Source organism: Manacus vitellinus, unplaced genomic scaffold, assembly GCF_001715985.3.
Source record: "Manacus vitellinus isolate BGI_N305 unplaced genomic scaffold, ASM171598v3 scaffold_1_pilon, whole genome shotgun sequence".
NCBI classification, from domain to species: Eukaryota; Metazoa; Chordata; class Aves; order Passeriformes; family Pipridae; genus Manacus; species Manacus vitellinus.
In genome coordinates, this window is record NW_021939396.1 from 23,947,080 (window position 1) to 23,973,093 (window position 26,014).

At 38.8% G+C, this 26,014-nt stretch overlaps 1 protein-coding gene across 6 annotated transcripts in view; it reads left to right on the forward strand.

Annotated features, from left to right (window-relative positions):
- The window catches only part of RUNX1T1 (RUNX1 partner transcriptional co-repressor 1), a 112,249-nt gene that overhangs the window by 26,291 nt on the left and 59,944 nt on the right, over positions 1 to 26,014 (forward strand). The window contains exon 1 of one of the 6 annotated variants that reach the window (XM_008922107.3): positions 8,136 to 8,249. The exons of the other annotated variants lie outside the window; for them this stretch is intronic. Coding sequence (XP_008920355.1) covers positions 8,243 to 8,249 — 7 coding nt within the window. The 5' untranslated portion in view covers positions 8,136 to 8,242. Of the gene's footprint in view, positions 1 to 8,135; positions 8,250 to 26,014 lie in introns of those variants that run through there. 6 annotated transcript variants of the gene reach the window in all.

The window sequence follows — 26,014 nt, forward strand, 5'->3', positions numbered from 1 at the left end:
AAAGAAAATACATTTAAAGGCCTGTGTTCCTCAAGGCTCCTCTCAGTTCCTAAAGAAACAAAGATTTAGTATGTTAATTTTCCTTAGCTCTTATGGATTAGAAGCAGTCAGATTAGAAGCACAAAGATTAGGTCAACACATTGTGCTTCCAGGAAGCATGGTGTGCTCCTCTGATTGCACATTAAGTGGATCCCATTCTGGCTTAGTTTTGTAAAGGAAACCTAACAGGCACAGTGTTTGTCCCTCAGTGATAGAGTGCTGGTTGTTGCAATTTCGTTTATGTGTTAATTGTGGATAATATTTTATGATAGTGCTCCCAGTTTCAAATCCTGGAACTTCTTCTAGCTTTCAGGGTTAGCAGAGGTGGGAGAGGATGAATGTCCAAGGCAGTTGGAACAGAGCACATGTCATATAGTGAATTGGAGAAGGGAGATGTGCAGCAGAGTGAGGAGATGGTCTTATGAATTTAGGAGCAGATGTGATGGTAGAGAGAAAACAGAGGGGACTGAATGGAAGAGAGAAGAAGGTGATAGAAGGTGTAACCTAAGGAAACAATGGAAAGAAAACCTTCTCTTTGTCAGTTACAGCGATAATGCTTTTCCATCATCGAGGGTTGAATGAGTCTGTGTACTGATTCGGCTCTGTTTCCAGATGCTGAACTGCATTAGAGCAGTTCACTTGGTAGTATTGCTTTGCCATTTTAGCAATTACAGGGTCTGCCAGTGGATTGTTCTCTTATAACTGTGAGAAGACTTATCCATAAAGAATCACTGTTCTGTTAGGACTTAGTTCTCTTCATGTAAAAATGTGCCCCCCGCCTCTCTACCACTAGGACCCCCTCATGTATCAGGGAAAGTAAGAATATTTGATGAGGAGGTGGCTTTCTCACCTGGCTCTGAAAAGCAAATAATTTAAATGCGGAGATAATGCTTAGCTGTCCTAGATATGCTGCAATATTTATTTATAGCCCTCATTCACTTGCCCTCTTGAAATTACTCAGTAGTTGATGGATGTCATACTCAAATAAAGGCATTAATAGTAAACACCAACATACTGTACAAAGGTACTGCTGTGATGTTACCAGCACTACAGTGTGTATAAACACATAACCAGACGTGCAGAACAGCCAGCTTTCCAGCCCATTACAGTGGAGGCCAGTGCAAAGATTTGCTACCTGATTTAAGACTAAGCTTTGTTTTCTGAGTACTTGTCAATTTGTTTTACAAGCACAATCTTATCCTTATATTGTTGAATATATATATATGTGTGTGTGTGTTGAATAATACTATTCTTTAATTTCCCTTATATATCTGATGGCTATTGTGGTTTGCAAATTAATATTGAGCTCATCAGGAACAATAGCTTTGTATGAAGGCCCCTTTGAATGAAGCTTTTGTACCATTATAAATGTAGTAAAAAAGTACAAGTTGATCAATGCATGACAAAAGGGTGAAGAAAGGAGGTCAAGAGGTAAGAATATTTGCATATAAACCATTTTTCCCCCCGTTGAAAATGGCAGTACAAGCATAAATAAATGTTTTGTATTGCTATGTATTTGCTCCACCTGGTGGATTTTCCTGAAAGTGTTTTTAATCTTCCTAATAAGGGGAAGCTGTCTGTAATTAAATATAAAAGATATTACCCAGAGTCAAGGCAACTTTTTTTTTTTTTTTGAGTAGCAATAGCACTGCAGGCAGATTTGGGGAAATAAAATATAATTTGATATTTGTCTTGGCCACACTTGTTCAGTACAATGATCTCTACGAGAGCGCAGCATTCCGAATCCATTAGTAATAACAGGTTATTCTTGGGCTCATTTAGAGTATTCTTGGACTCATCTAGAGATTAGTAATTGCTAAGTCCAAGTCTGTGGCTTGTGGGGACTATATGTGGTCAGAGAAAGCGACAATTTGCTGTGGCTTCCCTCTCTTCCCCCCCAGTTTTTGAGCCCCCTGATGAGAAGTAGTGTTATCAAAAAAGGAGATACTATGCTTAAGTGTTAGCGCTGTACATCAGTATAAAATCTGTCTGTCATTAAGCTAGCTTTGCAAACATTGTTTTCTTTGGAATTCTTAAGGACTTGGTTATGCTTTGATCGTCTCATTGTTCTCCTTAGGTTATTTTTTTCCTTTAGAGTGTAATGGCTCCCTAACAGAAGGTGAAGTTTAGAAAATAGTGTCTCCATATGCAAGGGATTTGGAGACCTTTTTATTGTCTTTAAAAATGTCATTCATAGTCCTCATTAGCATTTATTGTTGCAAGCGTACAAGCAGAAAATGTGAAATTGGTATGTCATGAATAGCTCCACAGAGCTCTGGAGCCCTGAAATTTTGCCTGCAGTGTGGTGTGGGGCAGGCATTGAGAGAAAGCTGGCCAGATGGCTGCCAGCACAGAGCAGAGCTGCAGGTTTTTGTCTCTGGTGCTGAGAGGAGGGAAAGTTCACTGGAGCATACGCTATCACCCTATGCGTTTTAACAAAACTAACTCGCCATCAGTCAAAACGGGGAGGTGGTGACATTGAAACAAAAGTTTTCAATATAATGTAACAGTCCTTGTCAAATGAATAAAATATGTTTAGTTAGTGTCACAAATATTGACATGTTACAAAGAAAAATGCAAGGCTCGAATTTATGGTTAGTGGTAGATACGCTTTCACACACATATGCTCTCATGTTATCTTTATTATGAAGATCCAATACATTGAAAAGACATCGATTAGAGGTCAAAAGTAGGGTTAATATACTACAGCAGGAGGAGTTTCCCTACCCATGTTAAACGAACAAACACTCTGAGCTTCAAGTCAAAAAGCATCTGATAGCTTGAAACCCTTTTTCTCTTCTTCCCTTCTTCCCCCTCCCCCTTCCCCCCCCTTCTTCTTTTTTATCTTAAAATATGACCCTATTTAAGCAGGAACAGATATTCTCATCCAGGCTTCTCTAGGTCACACTGACTGTGTTCTTTCTCTGTTGGTGAGAAAGCATCTTCAGTATTTTCTTGTGTCCTTTCAGAAATAATATCTAATCAATATCAAATTTTCTAAAGTGCTTGAGTGATGTCTATGCACAGATGGTGTGGTAATTTCCTTTGAAGTAAAACGATGATAGAAATTAACAGTCAATTCTAATTTACTTTGCCCACATTATAGAAAATATAGTATTTAATAAAAATACGAGGCAAAAATTGTTCAGGCCAGATCAAGTGAAAGAAGTAGACACTAAAATGGATACTTATATGTGAGTTTGTCCATGTGAGTGTTCTTACTAAAATGTATATATAGAGCAAAAGAGCATGCATTCTTTAAGACCTGAAGCCTATGTTGTCCCTCCCATTCTAAGTCAATTAAATTTTGTGGAACTATTCTTCCATGATAGGTCTTTATGTATATTTCATCATTTTAAAACCTGAAATGTCACTGGAATTTCTGACAGTACTCAACAAGAATTAATGTCTTTGGTTCTTTTTTGATCAAAAAGTAGTATGCAATCTAGGTTGTTAAGTCTAATCCACTGTTAAGGTTGCCTTTTCTTAACAGATGATTTAAAACACTCTTTAGAGTATTACTGAAATATGGATATGATGTATAAGTTTTCTTAACTGAAAAGACATGAATGCTTCCTCATCTCCAATGAATTTAATCCAGTACTCATTGTAACCGGATGAACAGTTTGTCTTAGACAACCAAGAATATCTTCTTCCCACCTTGGTTGACTGTAGGTTTCAGCTGCTGAGTATTTGATTTGTGTAGGTAATCTCAATTAGTCTGTGTTTCCCAGAGCAGTGTATGTTTTAAATGTCCCATTTGTCTTTTTTCAGAAGTCCAGAAAGCCTTGCCAATAAGGAAATGCTTAGGGAAATGTTTAGTGTTATCTGGCAAATGTTTTGTGTTGCATGCATTCAGAGCTGCTGTTAACAGATAAGCACATATCTTATTGGAATATATAAATTCTATTTCCAAGCAAAGAATTAGAAGGTTGTAAAGAAGTTCCTTTCTTGGATAGCTTGAGCCTTTTGTGGTAGTGCAGTAAAACCAAGGAGGGCTAGGTACAATGTCACGGAAAAAGTAGCACTGAGAGTACCCATTACAGGCCTAGGTGGGCTACCATTGCACCAGGCACTAGGAGATACTTGGGCAGCAAGAAATTAGTGAGCTTCTCCTGAAGGTGTTGCCTTTACTGTACTTTGGTTGGACAGTCAACTGAATAATGTTCAAAAAGCATCCAGAAGTTGTCATCCCCTGTCCCTCACATGAGCTCTACAGCTCACACATTAGGTGGGTTTGCCCTGTCAGTGGGATGCCTTAAGAAAACACTAATAGCTTCCAGCTGGGTGGAAAATCAAAACGTTTTGGGGCTGACAAAACTAGTAGATTTGAATTTGAAAGCCCAGCTAATGCCTCCATTTTTATTTATCACTCGCCCATAAAAGATTATTTTCCAATATGTCAGCCTCATTTGGTGGCCAGTGGTCTGAAAGTGAAAGTGGAACAAGCAAGCGGGGAAATCTGGACATTAGTGAGTCCGCCCTTTCAAGCTGGTGTGCCACTTTGTGGAATGGCCTTCCCTGAGATTGGGGGGGTCCTAATGACCATTCATCAATGCTCGTTGACTGATCATTGAGTGCCTTCTCATTCAGTTTATCAAGTCTTGCACATAAAAAGTCAGAATAAGCATTATTCAGCTTTGTTAAAGCCAACTAGGAGTAAAATGCTCCATTTGAACCCATTTTGCCCTTGGTTTTTCACTTTGTTAATGCAGTCCTGCTTAAATGAGTGCTTTTATTGGGTCTGTTAGAATATCTGAAACTATTAATTCTCTTGTATTGAATAGCTGGTGGCAGGCCAGAGCAGATGGGGTAGAAAACTATTTGGTTGGGTGTATTGCTTTCAATTAGGATCAATGAGGTTTCAGCTCCTTTGAATTAACTCACTTAATACCCACTGTGTGAAGTCACAATGTATCACAACAGTCTGCTATAAGTAGAGCGGTAAGTTGAGAAGTCCTACAGAAAAGCTTTGAGTTAAATTCTTCCTTCACTGTTAATAGAGAGCTTTCATTAACTACAGATGCGTTTCAGTGGACTTCCAGTCCCTGTTATTAAGCTGGGTTTGCACAAAAGGCAACCTCTGTACTTTTTAATGGTGGTCGTTTGGAATTTCTCTTTTCCATCAGATCCATGTCTTGGATCTGATATCATCTTATATCATCCACTGCATAAAAATCTTTTTTCCCCTCCTTCACACATATCAACATGGAGACTGGTTTACCTTCTTTACCCATGTTCAAAATAAGAACTTGCAGAGGGTGATTCAAAATTATTTTGTAAAGCATTTTGAGTGATTGTCAAAGAGGGAGCTGATCCCCACCTAGGACGGCGTAGCGTAACGTGCACCATAAAGAAACTGGCTAAAGATGATCTTCTGGTTTTCCACTCTCTTTGTATCCCTTTCACTTCGGTATTACACATAACACTGACTCTTCTGCTTCAGCAGAATTGTTCAGTGTTAAAACCACTGCCTTTCTTTTCTTGGTGGAGGATAAAACCATTTTACAGACTGTACTGTCTGCCTTTGCTTGGCCTGAATTTGGCTAAAATTTCAGACCTGGTGCAAAAACTTTTAGGGCAAGCTTTAAGTGACTGCATTAAAAATGGGGGTGGGGAAAGTGAATAAATATCCACAGATATTTATTCAGGGAGGACTGCCAAATGAGTTGCAGCCTGCCTCAGTGTATTAAATAATGAGAGGGGAAAACTATTCATGCAGCTGGCTGCTTGAGAAAATGCTGAAGTAGTCTCAGATGCACAGGCATTCTGTTAGCCCCTTCCATGAGCAGACTTCTAGGTGAGAATCTCCAGGGATCCAGGTTTTGTTGACGTGGATCAATTTAAGTGGCAATTACTGTAGTCAGATAACAGCTTAAAAAGGCTTTTTACACTGAGAAAAAAAGATGCATAATCGCGCAGCATATGGAAGTTCAATTTCGTGAGCCATGGTCTGTGGATTTACAATGTACTGATATTAAGACCTTCTTTTAAGAGCGAATATTGTTCGGTGTTATTAAAATGCGTCATACCTTTGACACGTTACTTTCTACTCTGAAGCTGATTCAGGCTGCATCTATGTTGATGAAAGGTTGCATTTCCAACTGTGAAAATGTTTTTCCTTTCATGTAGAGTACAGAATTACAAAAGAAAAACAACACAGCACATACAATACTAACTGACTGGTTTTAAATGCATCAAATAATAAAACCATAAGGACAGTAAATTCTTTAAAGGCCTTGTTGGCACAGACTTTGCTTGTCTCCCTTTGCCCTCTCTGCTTTTCTCCCCTGCATGAAACTGGGCTGTCATGAAAATGTTTTCATGTTTTGGTGTTTCTCTTGGGCTTTCTGATACTCAAAAATCCATTATAGAGAACTTCCTTAGAATAGGTATCTGATGAAGATGAAGAAAAGACCTGCCTCAAGTAGCAGACATGTTAGGGTGTTAGTGCTGGGGTGTTTATTAAGGCAAGGGAAGCTACTCCTTTTCTTCTTGATAGTCTTAGATTTGCCAGTCCTGTGTTTGGAGTCTCTCTCCTATTTAAGTGAAACTTAAGGATGTCACTTAGATAGTGTTAGAAAGTTATTATGGAAATATCAGTAAATTAAATGTCTCATTTTCTTTAGAGTGAGAAATATTCATGAGTTCAGTCCGGATGTTGGAAGGACTGTTACTTTCTGTTTAATTTTGCATGTGTGTCCTTTTCCTAAATAGATTTTTATCAGGCTCTTGGCAGCTAGAGGAAAGAAGAGGAAGGCCTAAAAGCAGAGTTGTCTCTGCGTAATAGAGGCAGAAGATGGCATAACACAAAATCGGGGGGTGCATAAATAAGTACACAAGGACAAACCTTACACTGACAAGATATCACTGAGAATTGTTACCTTTCCATAAAGGATTTGAATGTATACTGCAAAGCCAAAGTCAGAACCAGGACTTAGATGCTAGTTGCTGGAGAAATGCTCATTACTAAAGGGAGAAGCTTTTGCAAGTGCTGAATGGGAGGAGAGTTTTAAAAAAGATGATATTTTTCCTTGTGCCTGGAATTTTGTGCAAGGCTATACATGCTACAGAAGGCATGCGTGTGTTTCTTCTGAGAGGCAAAGATGTTTTACAAAGGACTAAAGAGGGACTGCTGAGAAGAAAATAGCCAGCTTTAGATAAAGCACTATAACAAAGACTTGTAGTTTTATGTATCATAGTGTCCATTAAAGCTTAATAGGGAAGAGTGAATTGAACCTAGGCAGGCATACCTTATTCATGTGAAGGATAAACATTTAAGGGGTACCCGAAATCAGAAATTGGGAGGACATGATTGTTTAGCTTTTGAAAAAGCTTTACAGGGAAGATTTTGTTTTCATCCCCCATGGATCACCATGCAAGGTAAAGGAGAGTAAGCTGCAAATGTTTGGAACATATCAATGGAGGAATCCCAGGGGGTTAAAAGCACTATAGTAAAATATAAGTGGTCTGCTTTTTAAGTGTCTTCTATTTTACACATACTACTGCGAATCTGAGAAAGGGAGTGATTTTGATACCTCGTTCCCTATAGTAAAGGAGAATAATAATGACAAAAGTGTGGGAAGAGGAGGGGGAATTCTCTTGTATGTTCTCATGCACATTTTGAATTTCTGACTAAATAAACAAACGTAGTCCTGTGGAGTGCAAAATTATGGCTGTTAAAGAATTAATTTGTTTCTGCTTTTGGAGGGAAGCTGATTCAAAGTGATGCTTTTTCTTTAATTGTTATCAGCAGAGGAAAGGGTTAACTTTTAACGAAAAAATGAATAATTCAGTGTTTGGCTTATCACTCTGCATTTTAGTTTCTATTCTTTGGTCATCTGGAACTTGGTGTGAAAGGTAGAGTAAAAGGAGTCAGCTGAGGGGAGCCGGGGTTGTGATAATTTGCACACACATCCCTGTCATTGTTCTGCCTGAAGAGACAGGGCTGGGTTCAAGGCCACATGTGCTCCTGTCATCATTCACATTTCTGCTCCAAGTGCAATACAGAGTGTCAGCTCTCCATCTGTCTTTGCCTGGCAAACGCACGCGCCCAGCATCCTGCCTCCAGCTACGCTGCCACAGCCAGTTCTGATGGCCCTCCTCGCTTCTCTCTGTTCATTCCAGAACAGGAGGCACTGAGCCCTAAATAAGCTTGCTTTTAGGAGAGAGCCATTTACAGTGTGGTATATTTTATCCAAGGATGCCTGGTGAGTTGAAATTATTGCAGCTCTTTCGGTTTTAAATGAGGAAATGCTAATTGTTTTTTTGATAGTACATTTTCCCTCTCTCTTTTTTTTCCTTTTCTCTTTTAATATAGAGGGTGATTTGCAAGCTGATATGGGTACAGAGCGATCGCGGATGCTAATTCTGTTGTGTATGTGTTTGGGGGAGGGGATTTTGTGCAAGAGAACTGCCAGAGATGATACTTACAGCAGGACTGGATGTTTCAATGAAAAGGGATAGAAATAGCAGAAAGTCACCGGCTTTGTGGGTGCACGTCTCTGCACGGGGGATCATTTTTAGCAAAGAAAAATACAGCTTTGGGCTGGCTTTCCTGACTCTCATCTGCACCTTGAATCTGCAAACATTTGATCGGCAGAGATCATTCACAGCAGTCACCCATTAGCTGAAATTATCTCTGTGAAAAGCTGTTTATGTTGGAGAAGTGAGGGAGATTTATAAAACAAATTATTCGAGCCTTGTCCTAAATGGTAGTCCTTCACTGTCACCAGGCAAATCACTGAAATATGTTGATTCAAAATAAAACAATAAAAAATATCTGCTGAATTAGAGGAATTGCTGTAGAGCTGGGAGTTGTAATACGTCGGTTTCCTCAGGAAAATATTACCCTTGGATTCTACGATCGCTTGTCTAATTGATAAGTGTTATTGCCAATAAAAACTCTTCTATTCAGGGTGATTTGTCTGTTGCCTTTTCTTAGATGCTTGACCACGACTGAGTGGATTGAATTTGGTGTGTTTTGTTTGTGGGGGTTTTTTTCCCCCCTTTGGTAAGGACTGGAAAAAGCCATGTGCCTGATTATAACAGCCTCTGTTCTGGATAAAAAAAGAGACGGGACTAGAGATCCTACAGCTGGCTGGTTCTTGTGGATTATTTGGGTAGGACAGGCAGAAGAGGCTACGCTTGATCACAGAGAGTCTGTACACCTCGCAGATGGTGTTTTGAAACAGTATCTGCCAGTTTGCTGCAGCCACAGTTGCATGTAGGTATTGCCAGTTGTTGGAAGAATGTTTTCCTTTCAGCATTTTTATACACGGTCATACCCTACTGCTGGTATGTTTGCTGATCCTGTGGTTGTAACAAGAAAGTGGTCTCTGTTTGCTCAAAGCACAAGGCTAAGAGGATTTATATGGTTGAAATATGGGCAAATTAATTTGCATAGATAACAACTGAGGGCTATGAAAGGTCAGTTTAACCCTTTAAACGTCAAATTTGATTTGCATGCATTGCATTCCTGGGAATGTGGTCTTCATTAAAAATACCATGGTAATTCATTAATTAGGAAAACTGTGCATTGTGCATAATTTGAACCCAGTGATGTTTCCCTTATGTTTGTATGAAACTCATCTTCTCATGCAGTTTACTATTTCTGTGTTTTATCAAGTTATTTAAAGGTACTAAAATGACACATTCTTACGAGTTTTGATCTTTGTGTGCATTATTTGGGGCTGTTGGCAAACAGTGTTGGAATGCCTAGAGTGGAGGTTTTTGAAAACCTATTAAGCCTTTGGCATTTAAATTACTTAATCTACCTGCTGGTTAAAATTTCATGCATCTTTAATCAAAATGGCATGTGCGACACTCGAGTATGTATACCCTTATCAATACTCGTTAAGCTTTACCATTAAATAAATCTTTAATTTCCAGTACTCTCTTAGAGCAGTAGCAAGGAAGAAGTGTGTTTTAATGTCAGCTCCGAGTGTTAGAAAACCTTGCACTTGGATACAGAGAATACACTAACAGCTGTGACTGGGAGCATGTGCCAGAATGGAGATACTTGAACAGATCTGACACTTGGCTATTTTTGACACCCATCTGCACTTTTTTACTCTCCTCTAGGATGAACTGCCTCTCAATCTGTTCACAGCATATTTTAGCCCTTTAATATTGTGGTGTTGTGTTTTTTCAAATGGGCATTATTAGCCATCTGGGGCAGATTTTGTATTTTAAAAGTAAGCACATTATGTACAGGAGATTAAAAGGATGTGTATTTTTATGTAATCTGATATTATGTCAGTGCCTTTTGTGTATGTGTGAAGTCTTGATTTCAGAAGCATCCCTTTAGTGATTCTGACATCTGAAGTCCTTCTTTTGGGGAAAGAACAGGAAGTAATAAAGACGAGTTCTGGTTTATGTGTGGTGATAACACTTATACAAACTAAATTCGCCCTTCAAAGACAAATTGCTGGTACTGTTATAATTGAGACTCGCTGCTCCCCTCCTCGCTTCCCTGTCGGGGCAAAGCGACAGCAGCGAGGCTGGCTAATGAAGCACTGCAACAGCCATTCAGACCTCTGCTAAGGCACTGCTGCAACTCTGAGAAAAGTCACTAGAAAGATAATCCCGTTAACATGCAGCTTGCTGTAACCCAGTTAACCATTTTGTCATTCTATCTGGTGAACTCTAGGAAGCGTTTATCTCTAAATAATTGTTCCTGGGGGAACAGTGTTCAAATCTAATACTGTACACCAGTTTCTCTGATTACTGTGAATGTGGTGGTTGGTTTCTTTTTTTTTTTAGTATTGTTTATTCCGGACATTATTTATGAAACATTACAAATCTATCAGTCATTTTATAGTACTTTCAAAGAACAGATGTTGGCCTACAAAATGCTTTATTATTGCCCATGGCAGTATTCAGCATGGTTTCCTTAAAAGGACAATCAGTGATCACAGTCATTGTAGCCCAGAAATAATGCTGCTCTTTCAGAAGATGGCCTGGTATTAGGTCAGACCACCCTTTCTTTACTTCTGCTCTCCAGATGTGGCTGCAACTTTTTTTTTCTTTTTTTTTTTAAGTTCATGTTTCAAAAAAAAATGGGTTTGTTTTCAAAATCTGGTTTTACTTAAGATATCTCCATCCTGGAGTGCATTTCATAAATTGCCCACATATTTTTCTTAGCAGAGAACTTAACTGGCTGTAATTTTTAACACATGGCCACATCATGTGATATTTTCAAAACATTTGCACATAGCTTTAAGAAGGTCCCGGCAGAAATGATCCATCATCTCACAGCCAGCCCATTTCTTAACAGCATATCTGCATTTTCCATTTAGCAGAGCTATATATTATTAGCTTACATTTTGGGTAGTAAAACAGTGTATTGCTGATTGTAAAACATGGACTTTATTATCTGCTGAAAATTGATTTGGCATTTATAGCCACTGTGTACTAGAGTGGCTTTCTGGTTTTAACATTAGTGCTTGCAAGTGATGATTTGTTTAAAGAACAGAAACAAAATTACCATGGACATAACTGTTAGTGTCCTAGTAACTGAACATTTGGATTATCCACCTGTTTTTTAAATACATGCATCTAAATGCTGTTACACAGCAAAAGTCTCCTAACAGTCCATTAACCAACTTGCTCTGTTTTAAGTTGCAGTTGCTATGCTGTTATATTAGGATAATTCTGTGTCTTACAAAACAAGTTTCCTGCCAAATGGGGAAAATGTGTCTGGAAATACTTAAGTCTAAGTTTTAACCTTGCATCATTATTCCAATCATCCTGCATAATGACTTTATCTTCTTCAGGATTCAGCTATTGAGTGAAAAGCTCTTTCTCTAAGAGGACTGTGGGTCACTGGGTTCTTCAAATACGTATGGTAGGGTTTGGGAGGTGGCATGTGATGACTTGTTTTTCACAGTATTAAAGTTTCTTCGTCTTTTATGGTAGTAATAAATTCCAAAATCTGCATAACATTATTGCTCTTATTTTAAACCCATGGGGCTGTGAACTGTGTCTTGCTACACATGCGTGGAATGTAACTTACACATCATGGAATGCAGATTGTGCTGCAGAAATAGCTTTAATATATATATTTAATCAAGGTCCAAAACACTTTTCCTGTGAAGATTTAGTGCTTTATAACTCAGACCTTTAGTTGGAGAGGAACGAACAAATCAGTTTCTCGAGACTGGTACTCCCTGGTGTGCCTAAGATGTTTAGAACTGATCACATCTTGATTTGAAGATTTTGGACTCCACACTCACATATTTAAGGCATGATCGTCATTGCTTGAAAATCAATGTAATGTGTGTATATGCAATTTAAAAAGAAGACCTGAATACTAATTTTGCATAAAATGAAAGGATGTGATGTGCCAGTTTAACGTCCAGATAGAGAAATTGATACATATAAGAGTAGAAGACATGATATCTGGTCCTTTTCAGGACATGTACATAAAGCTGTACCAGTTTTCTGGTTTGTTTGCTTCATCCTATTTTCTTCCAAATGTTTACATCAGGGATAACTCTACAAAAAATCAGCTGAAACCCGATCTTTCACTACCAGCTCACAGACTAAAACTAAGTGCACAAAACAACTTCTGCTCTTGAAGCAGTAACTTCCTTCCAAATCCAAAGTGCCATACCCCAACTCTCCTCATTCCAGAGGCATCACTATTACAGATTTAAAGTTTCCCAAGCATGTCAAGTTGCATCTATGCATGCCAAGATCTGCCTCAGTATCGTATCGATAGCGTTAAGCAGGCCAGTGCTGAGTTCACATCTATGAATTTTTGGAGTTGAAGCACTTCTGTGTCTTAGTTGTTCACACAGTTGGATCCGGTAGGTAATCTCAGAAGAAGCCCAACATATATTCAGAAATGTTGGTCTCTTCACAAGTGTAGACTTACTTTTTGTTTCCAGAAATGTGTGTAGTGTAAAATGGAGCACAGAGCCAGCAATGCTGAGGCAAGTAGAGATTAAATTGGGAAAACCATAGGGCACAGCAGCGCTTGGATTTTCACTTAAACGCAGACACGGTGTAGCCATATTGGCCCACTTGGCAAGACACTTCTTTCAGTACCCTGCTATACTAACTCCATGTTCACGCAGTTCCTCTGTGAAGCTGGTGAAGCCCTTGCCATGCTGTACCGTGCTATCTATATTCACTGGCTCAACTCTCCAGGAGTTCAGCTGTCTTCCCACCAAGTTGCATTTTTGCAATGTACATTTGTGCTTTCTGCCTCATGTTCACGAGACTCACCAGACAAAGAGCAGGGTTAGTGCAAGTGCTGCTTCCCCCTTGCTGCAGTTGATCTTGGGCCATGTTCCCTCCTGACATGTTTTCTGTTCAGTTCTCAGGTAGGACAAGAGCGATGGAGATTACTCCTATTCACAGAATAAGCTGCTAATTGCCAGTAGCTTTTCCCCTTGCTAAGAGAATACATTCCAGACCTGAGCTTGAGCAAGCAGAAGGATTTGAATTCATGTGTTTTACATCCAGAGTGAGGCTTCCACTCCAAAGACTTGAATAAATAAATTCAAAGCTTACTTCTTCCATCTCCCCTAGCTGGTGTTACACAAACCAGTTCTACTTGCCAATCTTCTGAAGGTGAAGATATGGACATCTTTTCTGGAGGAGGTAGTCATGCTGTGGATCCCATGTGTCCAAGTTACTGAGGTTCTTGAAAGGCAGGAGTAAAGCCTCCTGTCTCCAGTATTTTCATGTTTGTGTGCTGTAGGCAGTTGCTAGTTAAATATAACTAATTTTATATCATCTTTTCTGTTATGAGTTGTCTACAGCTACCTAATGGGAGGGTGTAGAGAATATGGATGGAGCCAAACTCTTCTTGAGGTGCATAATGATAAGGATGAGAGGCAAAAGGCACAAGTAATGGACCAAGTAGATACCAGGAAAAAAATTCTTCACCATCAGGATGGTCAGACACTGAAATAGTTTGTCCAGAAAGGTAGTGGTATTTACATTATTGAAGATCCTAAGCCCCTTGCAATTTGGTCTAAACCACACATGCTTTGCAGCAGAAGCGTGTGGACTGTGTGATTTCCTGAGGTCACTTCAGCCTGCATGATGATTCTTTGTTCTACTGGATCTGTTAAGTGTTCTGGATACCCAGTTTGAGGTGCTTCAGCGCCGTGTGCTGTAGGGGAGAGCAGAGCAGTCCATGGCACTGGCTTCTGTGTTGTGTTTCAGGAGAAATTTCAGCAGAGTTGGGCTTCTGGGCACCCAGAGTTACTTACTCTTTGCATTACTTGTCTGAAACCATTACTTGATCTGTAAGATTACGAATGAACTTTGCGTGGTGGTAGAAGAGCACAACTGTCAGGCTCGGTGCTGTTTGGGAGGGCTGCACCTTCTTCTCCTGGTAGCTCATGGAGCTGTACTTCCACATACCAGAGCTGAATTTATTTCTTTTGTGCTGTTGCTATTTTTATTTTTTCTCTCTACTAGTAATTTCTTGTTTACTGCCAGTTATAGGCAGAGTGTGAAGAAAGAGCCTCATTGTGAGCTTTAATTGCAAAACAACTTGATACAATAAGTTGCTGGAGACCTTGGGATTTGAGAGGAGGCTCTTCAACTGGAGGTTCACAGACCTTAGTTTTGTCCCTGTGCTGCAGCACACCACCTGTTAGTAATGTTCTTGCAGCTGGTTTAAAGCTGTAGTGTCAAAAGAGACACTGAAACAATCCAACTTCTAAAAATCTCCTGCCCAAATTCTTATGGCTTGAAGCTACAGCCTTACTTGAGCTTTTCCATGATATTGCGTAATTAGTTGTGCATTTATTTCTGCTTCTTTCTCTTGGGATCTGGCAATCTTGTGAAATTTTCATGAGGAATAATTACCTGGTAGGACTCACACATCTGAATTAATTTAAATTATCCAGCCAGCTATTTAGGTATTAATGTGGATAAATATTCTGGAGCTATGCCTGCAACTTAACTGTGCTTGTAAATGGGCACATAGTGGAAGTCAAAGGTGGCAGGAAATCTTTCTGAAGTTCAAAAGGAAATACCATCAGCAGTGGACACAGTTATTAAGAGTACTGCTCATATGGTTCTCATTCATTATGGACATCCCTTTGGAAGCAGACTGTAACAAGCTCTGCTGCATTTTTGCATGGCGACAATACTGAGCTGACAAAGACCAAAAGAAGTGTGGAAATAGAGGAGCGAAAGGAATAGGTATTGATTACCTCTTGGAGGAGATGCTGAAGATTAAGGAAGAAAAATGTATTTTGGTAACCCTTCAAGCGTACTGCAAATTCATGCTGATATGCTGTAGGGTCAGGCTGGTATCATTCTTGGTTAAAGAAAGGGGGTTGCTGTAATGAACTGAGATTTGAGGGAGTGGGATTTTAATACTTAATTAACTGCAGTGAAGTTCGAAATGATGATTCAAGAAGCAGGGATATGTTTTACCTTTTGAAGTCCATTGCCCTTTCCAGCTTATCAATACATCTCTGCTGAGGCTTAAGGCACTACTCTGTCTTCTGTAAGTCATTTGGAAAGCATGTCTAAAATTTGACTTGTTACCCTTTCAGTTCTAATGCTTTATTAGAATTTTCTTCATGTACTTATAATCCTCCAAGGCTTGGGAGCCTTCCTGTGCATCTCCAGTGCAGATTCTTATAGTTCTCCCTTTCTCTGTGATTCTTCTAGCAATGCTGGGTTCACTGTCTTACTGTCCTCCTGTTTTGAAACCACATCCTGCTAAAGGAATAATCTCCGCATTTAGTGATACAGGGCCTTTCCCCTTCTTTCAGATCTCTCCTTAGTATGTGTTTTGTGAGTCATGAAGCACACATGACTCAAATAGTTTTTCTGCCGCAAGATTATAGTTTGGAAAATGTGTGCACTCGCTTCATAGGAAAATGCAGCCATAATTTGATTCTTACTTCTGAACTGTACATTCCAAATATATTTGGTGGCCCTTTTAAGCCAGAGCAATAACCATGTGTACATAGCCCTGAATTGTCATTGTAATGGTTTTATAATCCAGATAAATGCCATCTACATAGACTTTCCTATATGTGACTTCCCATATAATTCCTTGGATTTTTAAAAGAATCTTTTTTAAAGGATTTTGCGCCTCGCAAAGCACCATCCACATCTTTCGTGGTTAGCAAATACAAATTAACATTTATTGTTTTAATTTTATTTTTCCAGTCCATTTCACCACATAATTGTCGATTGCGTAATTATATCTGCTAGATTTGCACACACTTATTTGTATTCTATTTAGGAGAAATTTGTCTAACTGAAATTTAGAAGGGGTCATTTTCTGTGACAGTGTTACTGTTTCTTATAGCTGCTTTTCTTTGGCTGGAACTGTACTAGATACACTGTTTTTGACATTTTAGACTATAAACACTGCAATGTACAAAAATGATCTGTAAAAAACAGGGATATGCAATAATCTCATTGAGAAAGAACTGGGATTTCAATCAGTTTTGAAAGCGAAATCCTGAGTGAAACACAGGGACCTTGAGAGTTACTAACACAGTAAAGAAAGAGGAAAGATGCTCATTAAAGTAACTGTGGTTATGTCTGTAAAGGAGTATAATTAGATATCCAGCGAGGTCAGATGGCACTGTCATTTAATAGCTTTGAAAATCATCAGTTTTATTCTTGGAAACTAGTTTGCAACAGTTTACTGTGTCTTTGGGCTTGATGTTTTTAGTTTTCATTTCTCCACTGGCAGAGGAAGGACAACTCAGTTTCTAGAATTCAAGTGGTCCACATTGGTTGAGTTCATACTTCCACAGCACTGTAGGATCTCCTCACTCTAGGATCCCAAAAGAGAGCTTCTGTCCATCTCATACATATTAGATTTTGGAAGTAATTTAAATTACTTCATTAAAATCAACATTTGATTATTTTACACCGACATCAGCATTTCACTGCATTGTATCTTCAGAAACAAAAGCAGTCCTTTGCATTTTTAAAGGGGATCTGTGCAGTAACAAATGTATATTTTACTTTTATGAATTCCTAATAGTCAATATGAGCACTTCATTGTCCCCTTGCAAATAGAGAAGTGAGATGGTGGCCTCTCTGGGAATACTATTTGTGTTTCTCATGTTAAATTTTTAACGTATTTTGAAGAATGCTTATCTATTTTTGTTAATTTACTTACATCTCTCTTTACATTATTCTCTAGTTGGAAAAGCGAATATGTATTTGGGTTTTCTATATTTATTAAGTGAGGCTGCTGCACAAGAGATGAACCTGTGCATGAAACTTTGATGGAGAGCTTGGTTTGAAAGCAGAGTCTACAGAGCATGCCTAGCAAATTCTCTGCTGGGAAAGCTGGTGTTACAGTCTTTCTTTGCCCTCTTCAGACTCCTCTGCATAGATGGAACCACATCTTGGGTTGGATTTGCATGGTTGCTTCTCAGCTGACCTGCCAGTCTTCTGCCTGTGGCATGTCAATTGATAGAGTAGTAATTTCCAATTCCTTTCATTTTTAGGAAGGAAAGTAATGGTATTTAATCTCCAGAGACCAGCAGAAACAGAATCCTTTCATTTACGTTGCCTTAAAGGTTTTGATTCAAACTGCTCTCAAGAGTCTGTAAAAGCTCCAAAGGTAAAAATACTACCTAAATTTCAGGTATCGACCTGCATCTCTCTGTAGAGTTGCAAGAGAAATGATACACTCTTTCCTTAGTTAACTTCTATGTTTTCTCAGAAAGAGCTTTGTGGATGCTGCTAAATAACTTGCTTTTTCTTGAAGGAATATAGAAAATCATCATGCCTTGATTTCATCCTGACAGCAGCAGATATGATTGCATGGTTTTGTCTGGGACATTGGTTCAAGACAGTCTTGAAATAATGAGTGTCTATTGCTTAATCACCAGGAATGTTAAATAGTTTTGTCACAAGTGTTTTTCTTTTTGGAGCCTGTAAGTGTTTTCGCTGTCTTGCCACACTAGATATAGAATAGATGCCTTGATGAATTACCCAATGGGGATTCTGCTGCAGAAATTGATGCTTACTGAATCAAAATCAAAGCCTTTTTTTTTTTTTTTTTCTCCTTTAGTCATTACAGTAAAACTGCTGGGTTTTAAGTATGTCTGCTTACCAGTCTGGATATGTGCACATTGTTGCATGCAATTGCTGGCTTTTGGATGGCTTTTTGGCACAAAATAATATGATGATGCAGATGTTCTGATGCTGTTTTTTAAACAGCTGATTGTGGATCTGATGCTGAAAGCTGATCAGGAACTAGTATATATCATCTTGTGATCCAGACTGGTTCCTCTGGGAGTCAGCTCTACTGTTTCAGTGTGTTGTAATTAAATTGAGTGCTGTTAAAGTGTCAGAAATTACTTTATAAGGCAGGATAATGGACTTAAATAGACTTATTTGCACAATGCAAATCATAATCTAGCAAATTACACTTAAAGGCTGTGTATTAAGAAACAAAAAAACCCCCAATATTCAATAGGAAGAGAAAAAAGAAAAAAATTGGTCTCATTTTTGAGTCAGTCCCTAAGATATCCTTGCATTAAAGTCTATCTGATCTTAACAGATCCTAGAATAATGCCTATTATTTGTGAATAAGTCATAACATGCTCCGTTTGAAAGGAAAAGGTAACTTTTTTATTTTAGTTAAGATTGGATGTGTGGTGGGAAATCCCTGTCAACCAGACCTTTAATAGTTGGAAAAACCCTTCATATGCATTCAAGAGATAACTTCTGTATCTAGCTCTTATCAGGTTTTGAGCAATGTTAATTCTCAGAAAAGTTTGTGTGAGTTGTGAATATTCAGCATCTTTTAGAATTAGACTATATTTATGAGAAGGTGAATCTATATTTATGAGAAGGTGAATGTTATTAGGAAAATAATAGATTTACATGCATAGCTGTTTGTAAATCAGCAGGTAGTTTCTAAAATACCAGATATTAGCAAAATGTTTAGTGATGTGGCTTCTCTCTGAAAAACAAACCTGTTTAAAAATACTTGAACATTGAAACTTCAAATGTTTAAAGCTGATTTTTTTGTCTTCAGCCATCTCACGTCTTTCTTAATTGTGTTTGAATTCACAGACTCTTACTTTTCAGTCTTGAGGACCTTATTTTGCATTTTGAAGGGCCCAGTAAAAGGAAAAGAAAAAGAAAATAATTTTCTTGCAAACCATACGTTTCAATAGGAGGTATATTTCTATGAATAGATAGGAAAAATTCAGATGATACCAGAAAACATGTGCTTTAATTTTCTATGTGTATGCACATATTTTCTTACAGAATACTAGATTACATTTTTCTTCAGTCATATAAAACCAAATTGGGACTGAATTAATAAATGATGCAAAGCAATATTAAAAATTCTGCATGTCTTTAGAATCATACATACTGTTCCAAGAAAATTGTTAGCCATAAAAGCCAAGGAATGTCATTAGAATAATATATATTTAAAAAAATCAAAATCATGTGATCTAATTTTCCTGTGTTCCATTTTCACACTCTGATTTAAAATTAAACCCTTCCCCTACTCTATAAATGGCTGTTGAACTGTGTACATCTCCTCTGAAAAGGTTTCCAGTGTGGTGAAAAAAGAAATTATATTCAAAGATCTTTAATCCAGTTTCCTCTGGTTTATTTGCATCTTTGCTGCTGCCTCCCAGTTCTTCATTCACCAATAGTACTGAGGGGCAAATTTGTGCTGCACTGCTTATATATAATTTAAAACTATTGTTTCTAGCTTTAAACCCAAAGTCTTTCTTCATCTATCATTTATCTCATGATGTTATCTTTTGTACTCGATACCCTTCAGTAAGCACAGCCTGACACGTCTTGTGGCCTTTACCTTCTGCGATAAAAAAGATTGAAAAGAAGCTTGGCACCACCTGGTGAAGATGAGGCAACCCTGGAGAACTGTGCTTTGGGAGCAGGTGACTGATGCTAAGAAATGTGCCAGTCTGGGGACACAGCTGAGGGGTTGTAGTAGGGAAGGGGGAGGGGAGGGGAAGAAAAAAAAGAGCAGGAACATTAATACATCTTCCTGAGGTTTGATGGGACATATACTGCCTACTGTTCCATCTGGTGCTTATGATAGCATGGCATATTAGCATGCTGCAAGTTCATAATGTATTCAGGGCGAGAAAACACCACTTGCATACCAATTGAGGCGTCCTCTTTCTCGGAGCTGCCTTTGAATTTCAATGATGTTTATGCCTTCTAAGCCTGAACTGAACTTCTAATGACTGAACTGAGCATTTCCGCTTGTGGAGAAATAACAGCACTGAGGGACTCTGGCTCGTGTGGCTTTTCTTTCCTCTCTCTTTATTTTCCCCCTCCTTTTCTTAGTTCTTTTCTTCCTGCTCTCTCCTTCCAATTTGTTTTGTTTAGGGAAGCTTGAAGATGGCTTGAGGTTTTTGGACTAGCTAATTACAGAGCTTCTGTTAATATTACATTAACTTCTTTTTAAGGTTGTAGTCTATTGTCTTTTTGCTTATCTCAAAATGCTTAAATGTACTTTTATGATATTTTGATGAAATTACTCTAAAAGCAGTGTCATGAAGCATTTAGAAAATAGCACATTGAAAATCTGCTTTATATTCAGATTTCCTGTATTGCTAAATCAAGGAACAAACAATACCCTGAATTCCACATTTCATGGTAAATTATTTGTACCCCACAGCTTGAAAGACTTGATTTTAACTTCAAGAGTGCTACATAATAGGATAAGTATCTGAAGTTGAGCAGGTCTTTGTAGGAGTGAGGTCTTTTTGTCAATTCCTTGCAGGAAATATACTGATAAGTTCGTTTTATTTCTCCCTACCCTGTCCTCTTTGAAACTCTGCTGAGATTGACACTTGACTGGAGACAGTCTCAAAACTGTGCCATAGACACTCTCGACTGCACATTTTGTTTCTGAACTTGTCTAAGATTGTGATCTCTTTATGGCTCAGTGCTGTGAATCGCTCTGCAGCCCTCTTTCCAGCGGGTTTTCAAAGTGTGAAGTTTACACACAGGGTAGGATATTTGATGTGGGATTTTCAAGTGTCTGGAGTAATACATGAGTACGTGTCTCATTGGCTTTGTTGATGGCTGATCTTCTAAACTGCTTCACGTGTTTTGAAAGACCTACCCCAAAAAAGGAGACTAGACTTGCCGCTTGTCGTGGTCTAACCCCATCTGGCAATTAAATCTCACACAGCTGCTTGCTCACTCCCTACCAGCAGGTTGGGGGGAAGAGAATTGGAAGGGTAAAAGTGAGAAAATTCGTGAGTTGAGGCAAGAACAGTTTAATAATTGAAATAAAATAGTAGTAGTAATTGCGATAATAACAATAACAACAACAATAATAATAATAGTGGTTAATTGTAATGAAAAGTAAAATAGCAGAGAGAAAGAAATAAAACCCAAGAAAGTCAAGTGATACAACTGCTCACCACCGACTGATGCCCAGCCAGTCCCCATGCTGAAGCCTCCCAGCCAAGCTTCCTCTCTGTTTTATTGCTGAGCATGACATCACATGGTGTGGGATGTCTCTTGGGTCAGTTGGGGTCAGCTGTCCCAGCTGTGTCCCCTCCCAACTCCTTGTGCACCCTCAGCCTGTTTGCTGGTGGGTAGGGTGAGAAACAGAAAAGGCCTTGACTCTGTGTAAGCCCTGCTCAACTACAGCTAAAACATCCCTGTGTTACCAACACTGTCTCCAGCACAAATCCAAAACACAGCCCTGCACTATCTGCTATGAAGAAAATTAGCTCTACCCCAGCCAAAATTGGCACACTGCTTGAAGAAGGAAGAATATTAAAACATCATCTCTAATACAGACTCACTTAATGCATTTGGTATCTAGTCCTCTACCTGCCCAGCTGGACTCTTTCAGCTGCCCAGAACCAACTGTGGTTTGAGGCTTTAGCTTAATCTTTAAAGCATATGACTGTCATGCTAATATAACTTTAATAAAAATGTACTAGGTAGCACTTTGAACTCCTTCACTCTAATTTCGTATTAATCCACTTGATTACTAGAAAAGAAAAGATCTTGCTCTAGTTATGATCCATTCTTTCAAATACATCCAGCCGTGACTTTTATAAATATGTATTTGCAGACAGTCATTTAGCTACTCTTGCACAGATAAGAAAAGAAAAAAATGCATTACTCATCTTGACAAAGAATAAATTGTCTTCTTTTTGTTCACTATCTGAATATCTGTTGTCTGGTGGCTTAAGAACATTCGTTGTTTATTGATAGTGCATTTAAACCTAGGTATTAATGCTTTGGCTTAAATGGTAATTATTTTTTTTCCTTAATACATTCAGGAAGGCTAATGTTTCTGAATAGGAATGTGGAGGAGGTAGCGTGGGTAATTCAAGCAAGTTTAGTCAGCACTTACAAGATTCTTGAAATGTTTCTTGATGTCCTACAGAACTGTTAACATCTGCACGGCTTGTGAGAAGAGCCACATTTATTGCAGCTGTATGCTAGCTATAATGCAAAAGAAAAGGGGGGGATCAGAGTTAAGAATGAAGCAGCTGGCTTTTGGTACAGAGATTTGTAATTTTACTCTCATTACAGACTAACAGTAAACTCTACTTGGACTCTTTTGAATCAGCTTCTTTGAGATGGCAGGTTGAAGGCTTGGGAGTTTAGCTGTCAGTAGATGCAGTCCAACAAAATACACACAGTTTCAAAGAAAAGAAAACAAAGCTTTTAGATAAATAATCACAAGTGATGTTCAGCCTTTCAAGGAGCTGTTTGTTCCAGTATGACATAACATGATGTAGAGCATGTATTTAAAGTTTACATTTGAGATGGTTTAAAAAAAAGAGAAAGGGAAATTGTTTTAAATAATAAGAAAAAGAAACAGAAGAAGTGGGAGAGCAATAGATAGAAGGCTGATGATTCCCTGCAGAGCCAATGGGGCCATGCAGTTTCTTGTCCCTGTTCTTGCAAGGGTTTGGGATTGCTGGAGGAAAGGAAAGGTGTGTTGAGAGACTCCTGAGATCCTGGGCCTGACTGAACAGTGTAATAATACCTCTCTGGGTTTGTTTTATCTCCTCTCTCTTTTTGTGCTAGAAGAGAAAGTGAGAGAAGAGCTATCAGTATAGAAATCTCATTTTCAATTTTGCTCCTTCCTGTAAAAAACATGACATACAGATTTCCAAAATCAGGATTTTTTGTCCGAGTTTGGTACCCTCCTTGTCCATTTCTTTCTCAGTCATTAAGACAGATTTAAACCCAAGCTATGTCAATATTTGTTAGTTGTCACAATCTTTGTCTAGTTTCAGCTAAGATTGAAGGTTTTTATATTTTCATTTTCTTATTTATCTATTTGATATTAATGAAAACTGATATTTCTTTTGTTTCTTCTGGTTAATGTAGCTTGGTATGCTTCCTCTAACCTTTTTACCCTGCACATTTTAAGTGAAGCTATTCTGGTTTTGCTCAGTTAATTTCTTTACAACATGACCAAGCCATTCACAGTGGGAGTGCCAGGGTCTGTTTCTGCCTCTCCTGCTGTTTCTTAACAACCTCAGCAACTGGGGAAGCTGCAGATCTCTGCTCCTGTTCTTTATTGCTCTCCTTAAATGGCGCTTCTGAATAATTTTCTGATATTTTCTATTGCTTGTTCACTTATAGCAATAGCACAAAGAGCTGCCCATTAAGAAACAGGGCCAAGAAGGACCATTGAGATGAAGAGCATCCTGTTGCAATAACTCTTTTAAGGAGTTTGTTGTGGTATCTTTATCTACCCACACGTTTTTGCTGTCCTTACTTGATCTATAGCAGATGTCCACTCTGATGGCCTTCTATGATTTTAATCTATTCTGTCTAACCTTAGACTTTTCACCGTTACACTCATCATTATTTAATTATAGCATGGGGCATTGTAAGAACTCTATCTAACATATAATTGCTACCTCCTTTCCATTCTCCTGACACCAGAGCACAGGCAAAACTGAATTTTTTAACACTTCATGTGTGGAAATAACTGCATTTTATTCATCAGTGTTTGCCACCTCATACCTTCTTCTAGTTTCTGAAAGTTTATTTCCACTTGGTGTTTTGAAAACACATTTTATCTTAATTTTGTGCAGATTGTTGGTACTGAACCGAATTATGTGCAAGCCGCAGTAGCTCTGTAAGTCAGGGCTCATAATCACCTTTGGAAATGACCTGCTAAGTTTCTAATAAGTCATTTGTATGCACGGTTACTGAGGCTACTTGCTCTGTTGCAATAATTATGGAAAAGATAATGGATGGGAACTCATTTCAGGACAGTTATTCTTGTTAACTGTTTAGTATTTAATCCAAGTATGCTGTTTTCTCATTTTTAGTTTTACTTTCTTAATTTTGGAGTTTGCTGGGGATAGCTGTTGCAGTTAAGCAGTTCTTAATTTCTTCATATCCAAGCAATTTAAAGCCTACCAGACAACTACTGATGTATTTCACATCTTCTGTTCCAAGGGAAGACCATAAAGAAACATGTTCTCACAAGAGATCCCAGTGCAGTCACTATCTCTCTATCATTTTGAATTGTCTCTGCCCTTGAGGTTTAGCACGTATGTGGGTGCTGGAAGGATGTTTATAAAGATCTATGTGAGCCACCCTGGTATTTTTTTTCCCTTTATTTCTTCCCTGCTTGCCATTTGATATCTCTGACTGATTATAGATGTGAAGCAAATACCAGGTTTTGTTCGGTTTTCAGTGTTTTGGTGCAAAAAAGAAATGGTGTTAAATTTTGGCAGGGTATTTTCAAATTCATGCATTATCGTGTGGCTGTAGTTGTGAGAGCACAATCCGGGTTCCTATGACTGGATATAGTGTGCAGTTGTAGTCATGACACTGCCTGTTGTGCTGCCTGCTGCAGTTCCCCTTTCTCCAAAACAGGGTTAGGTGTGGGGGGAGGTGTAAACTGGGGAGGCGTGGGGAACATCTAACTTGTTTGACTAGGGTAGAGAGGTGATGATAGGAGGCACTGAAAAAGGTCTTCTGTTGCAACTAGTGCTGCCTATTTGCTCTTTTGAGAAAGAAATGGTTATAGCTGTTTGGTATTGTGCAAACAGAATAGTTCATACTGATTGTCTACGTACACACGCGGTATCACAGGCTTTCCTTCCTGTATTGCATGGCTGAAGATATTGGAAAGAACTTTTCTTAAAGCATCTCCTCTTGGCTTTTTGAGTACCTTGCCGTTTATTTTGAATTTTCCGTCTGGGAAGGGAGTTTTTCCCTGTGCCGCCGCACAGTGTCGGCTCCCTCTAGTGGTGTCCCGCTCACCTGTAGACGTTCCCGGGCGGCGCCGCGCTCGGCCCGGGGTCCCGGTGCTCCCGCGGGGCATCCCGGGGCCGCCGCGTCCCCGCGGGCAGAGCCCGCCTTGCCGCCCCCTTCGGATACCCTCTGCCCCGCCGTAGGGTTTCCATCCTTCCCGGGAAGCTTCTTCTCTTTCTCATAAAAATGGCCTCTCTTCTGGTTAATGCATTTCTCGGGAACGCAAAATGTATGTACCCAAGAAGACCCAGAGCCAAATGTTGGGGGTGTTTTCACAGCACAGAGAGAGTTAAATCTGCATTTCATAAGATTTTTTTTCATGTACAAGAAAACTTGCCGTACAAACCCAAGTAAGTAAAACTTGATCACATATGTTCGTGCGTGTGCACATACGCGCACATGCATATACAGAAGTAACCCACGGAAGCTGCACTGATCCACAAAGGTCAATATTAAATTGCTGTGTTGGAGTAATGGCTTAGCTGGCTTGATGAATAAAGGTTCTATAAATATAAAAACCTTTTTAATGTATTTATTTGGGAAACACCCCAAAACATTTAATTTGAATCTGCTGGGCTTGAAATGAAGCATGTTTTGTATAAGTGTCAGGCATGGCAATGCTATGACACCTGAAATTGTTTTAAAATTTTGGTTATATTATCTGTGGGTTCTGTAATAATTGCTGATTTTTCTTTCAATTTAGGCTTCAGCTGGGTGATTTTTTTTTGTGATCTGATATTTAAAATTCAAAAGATAGGGA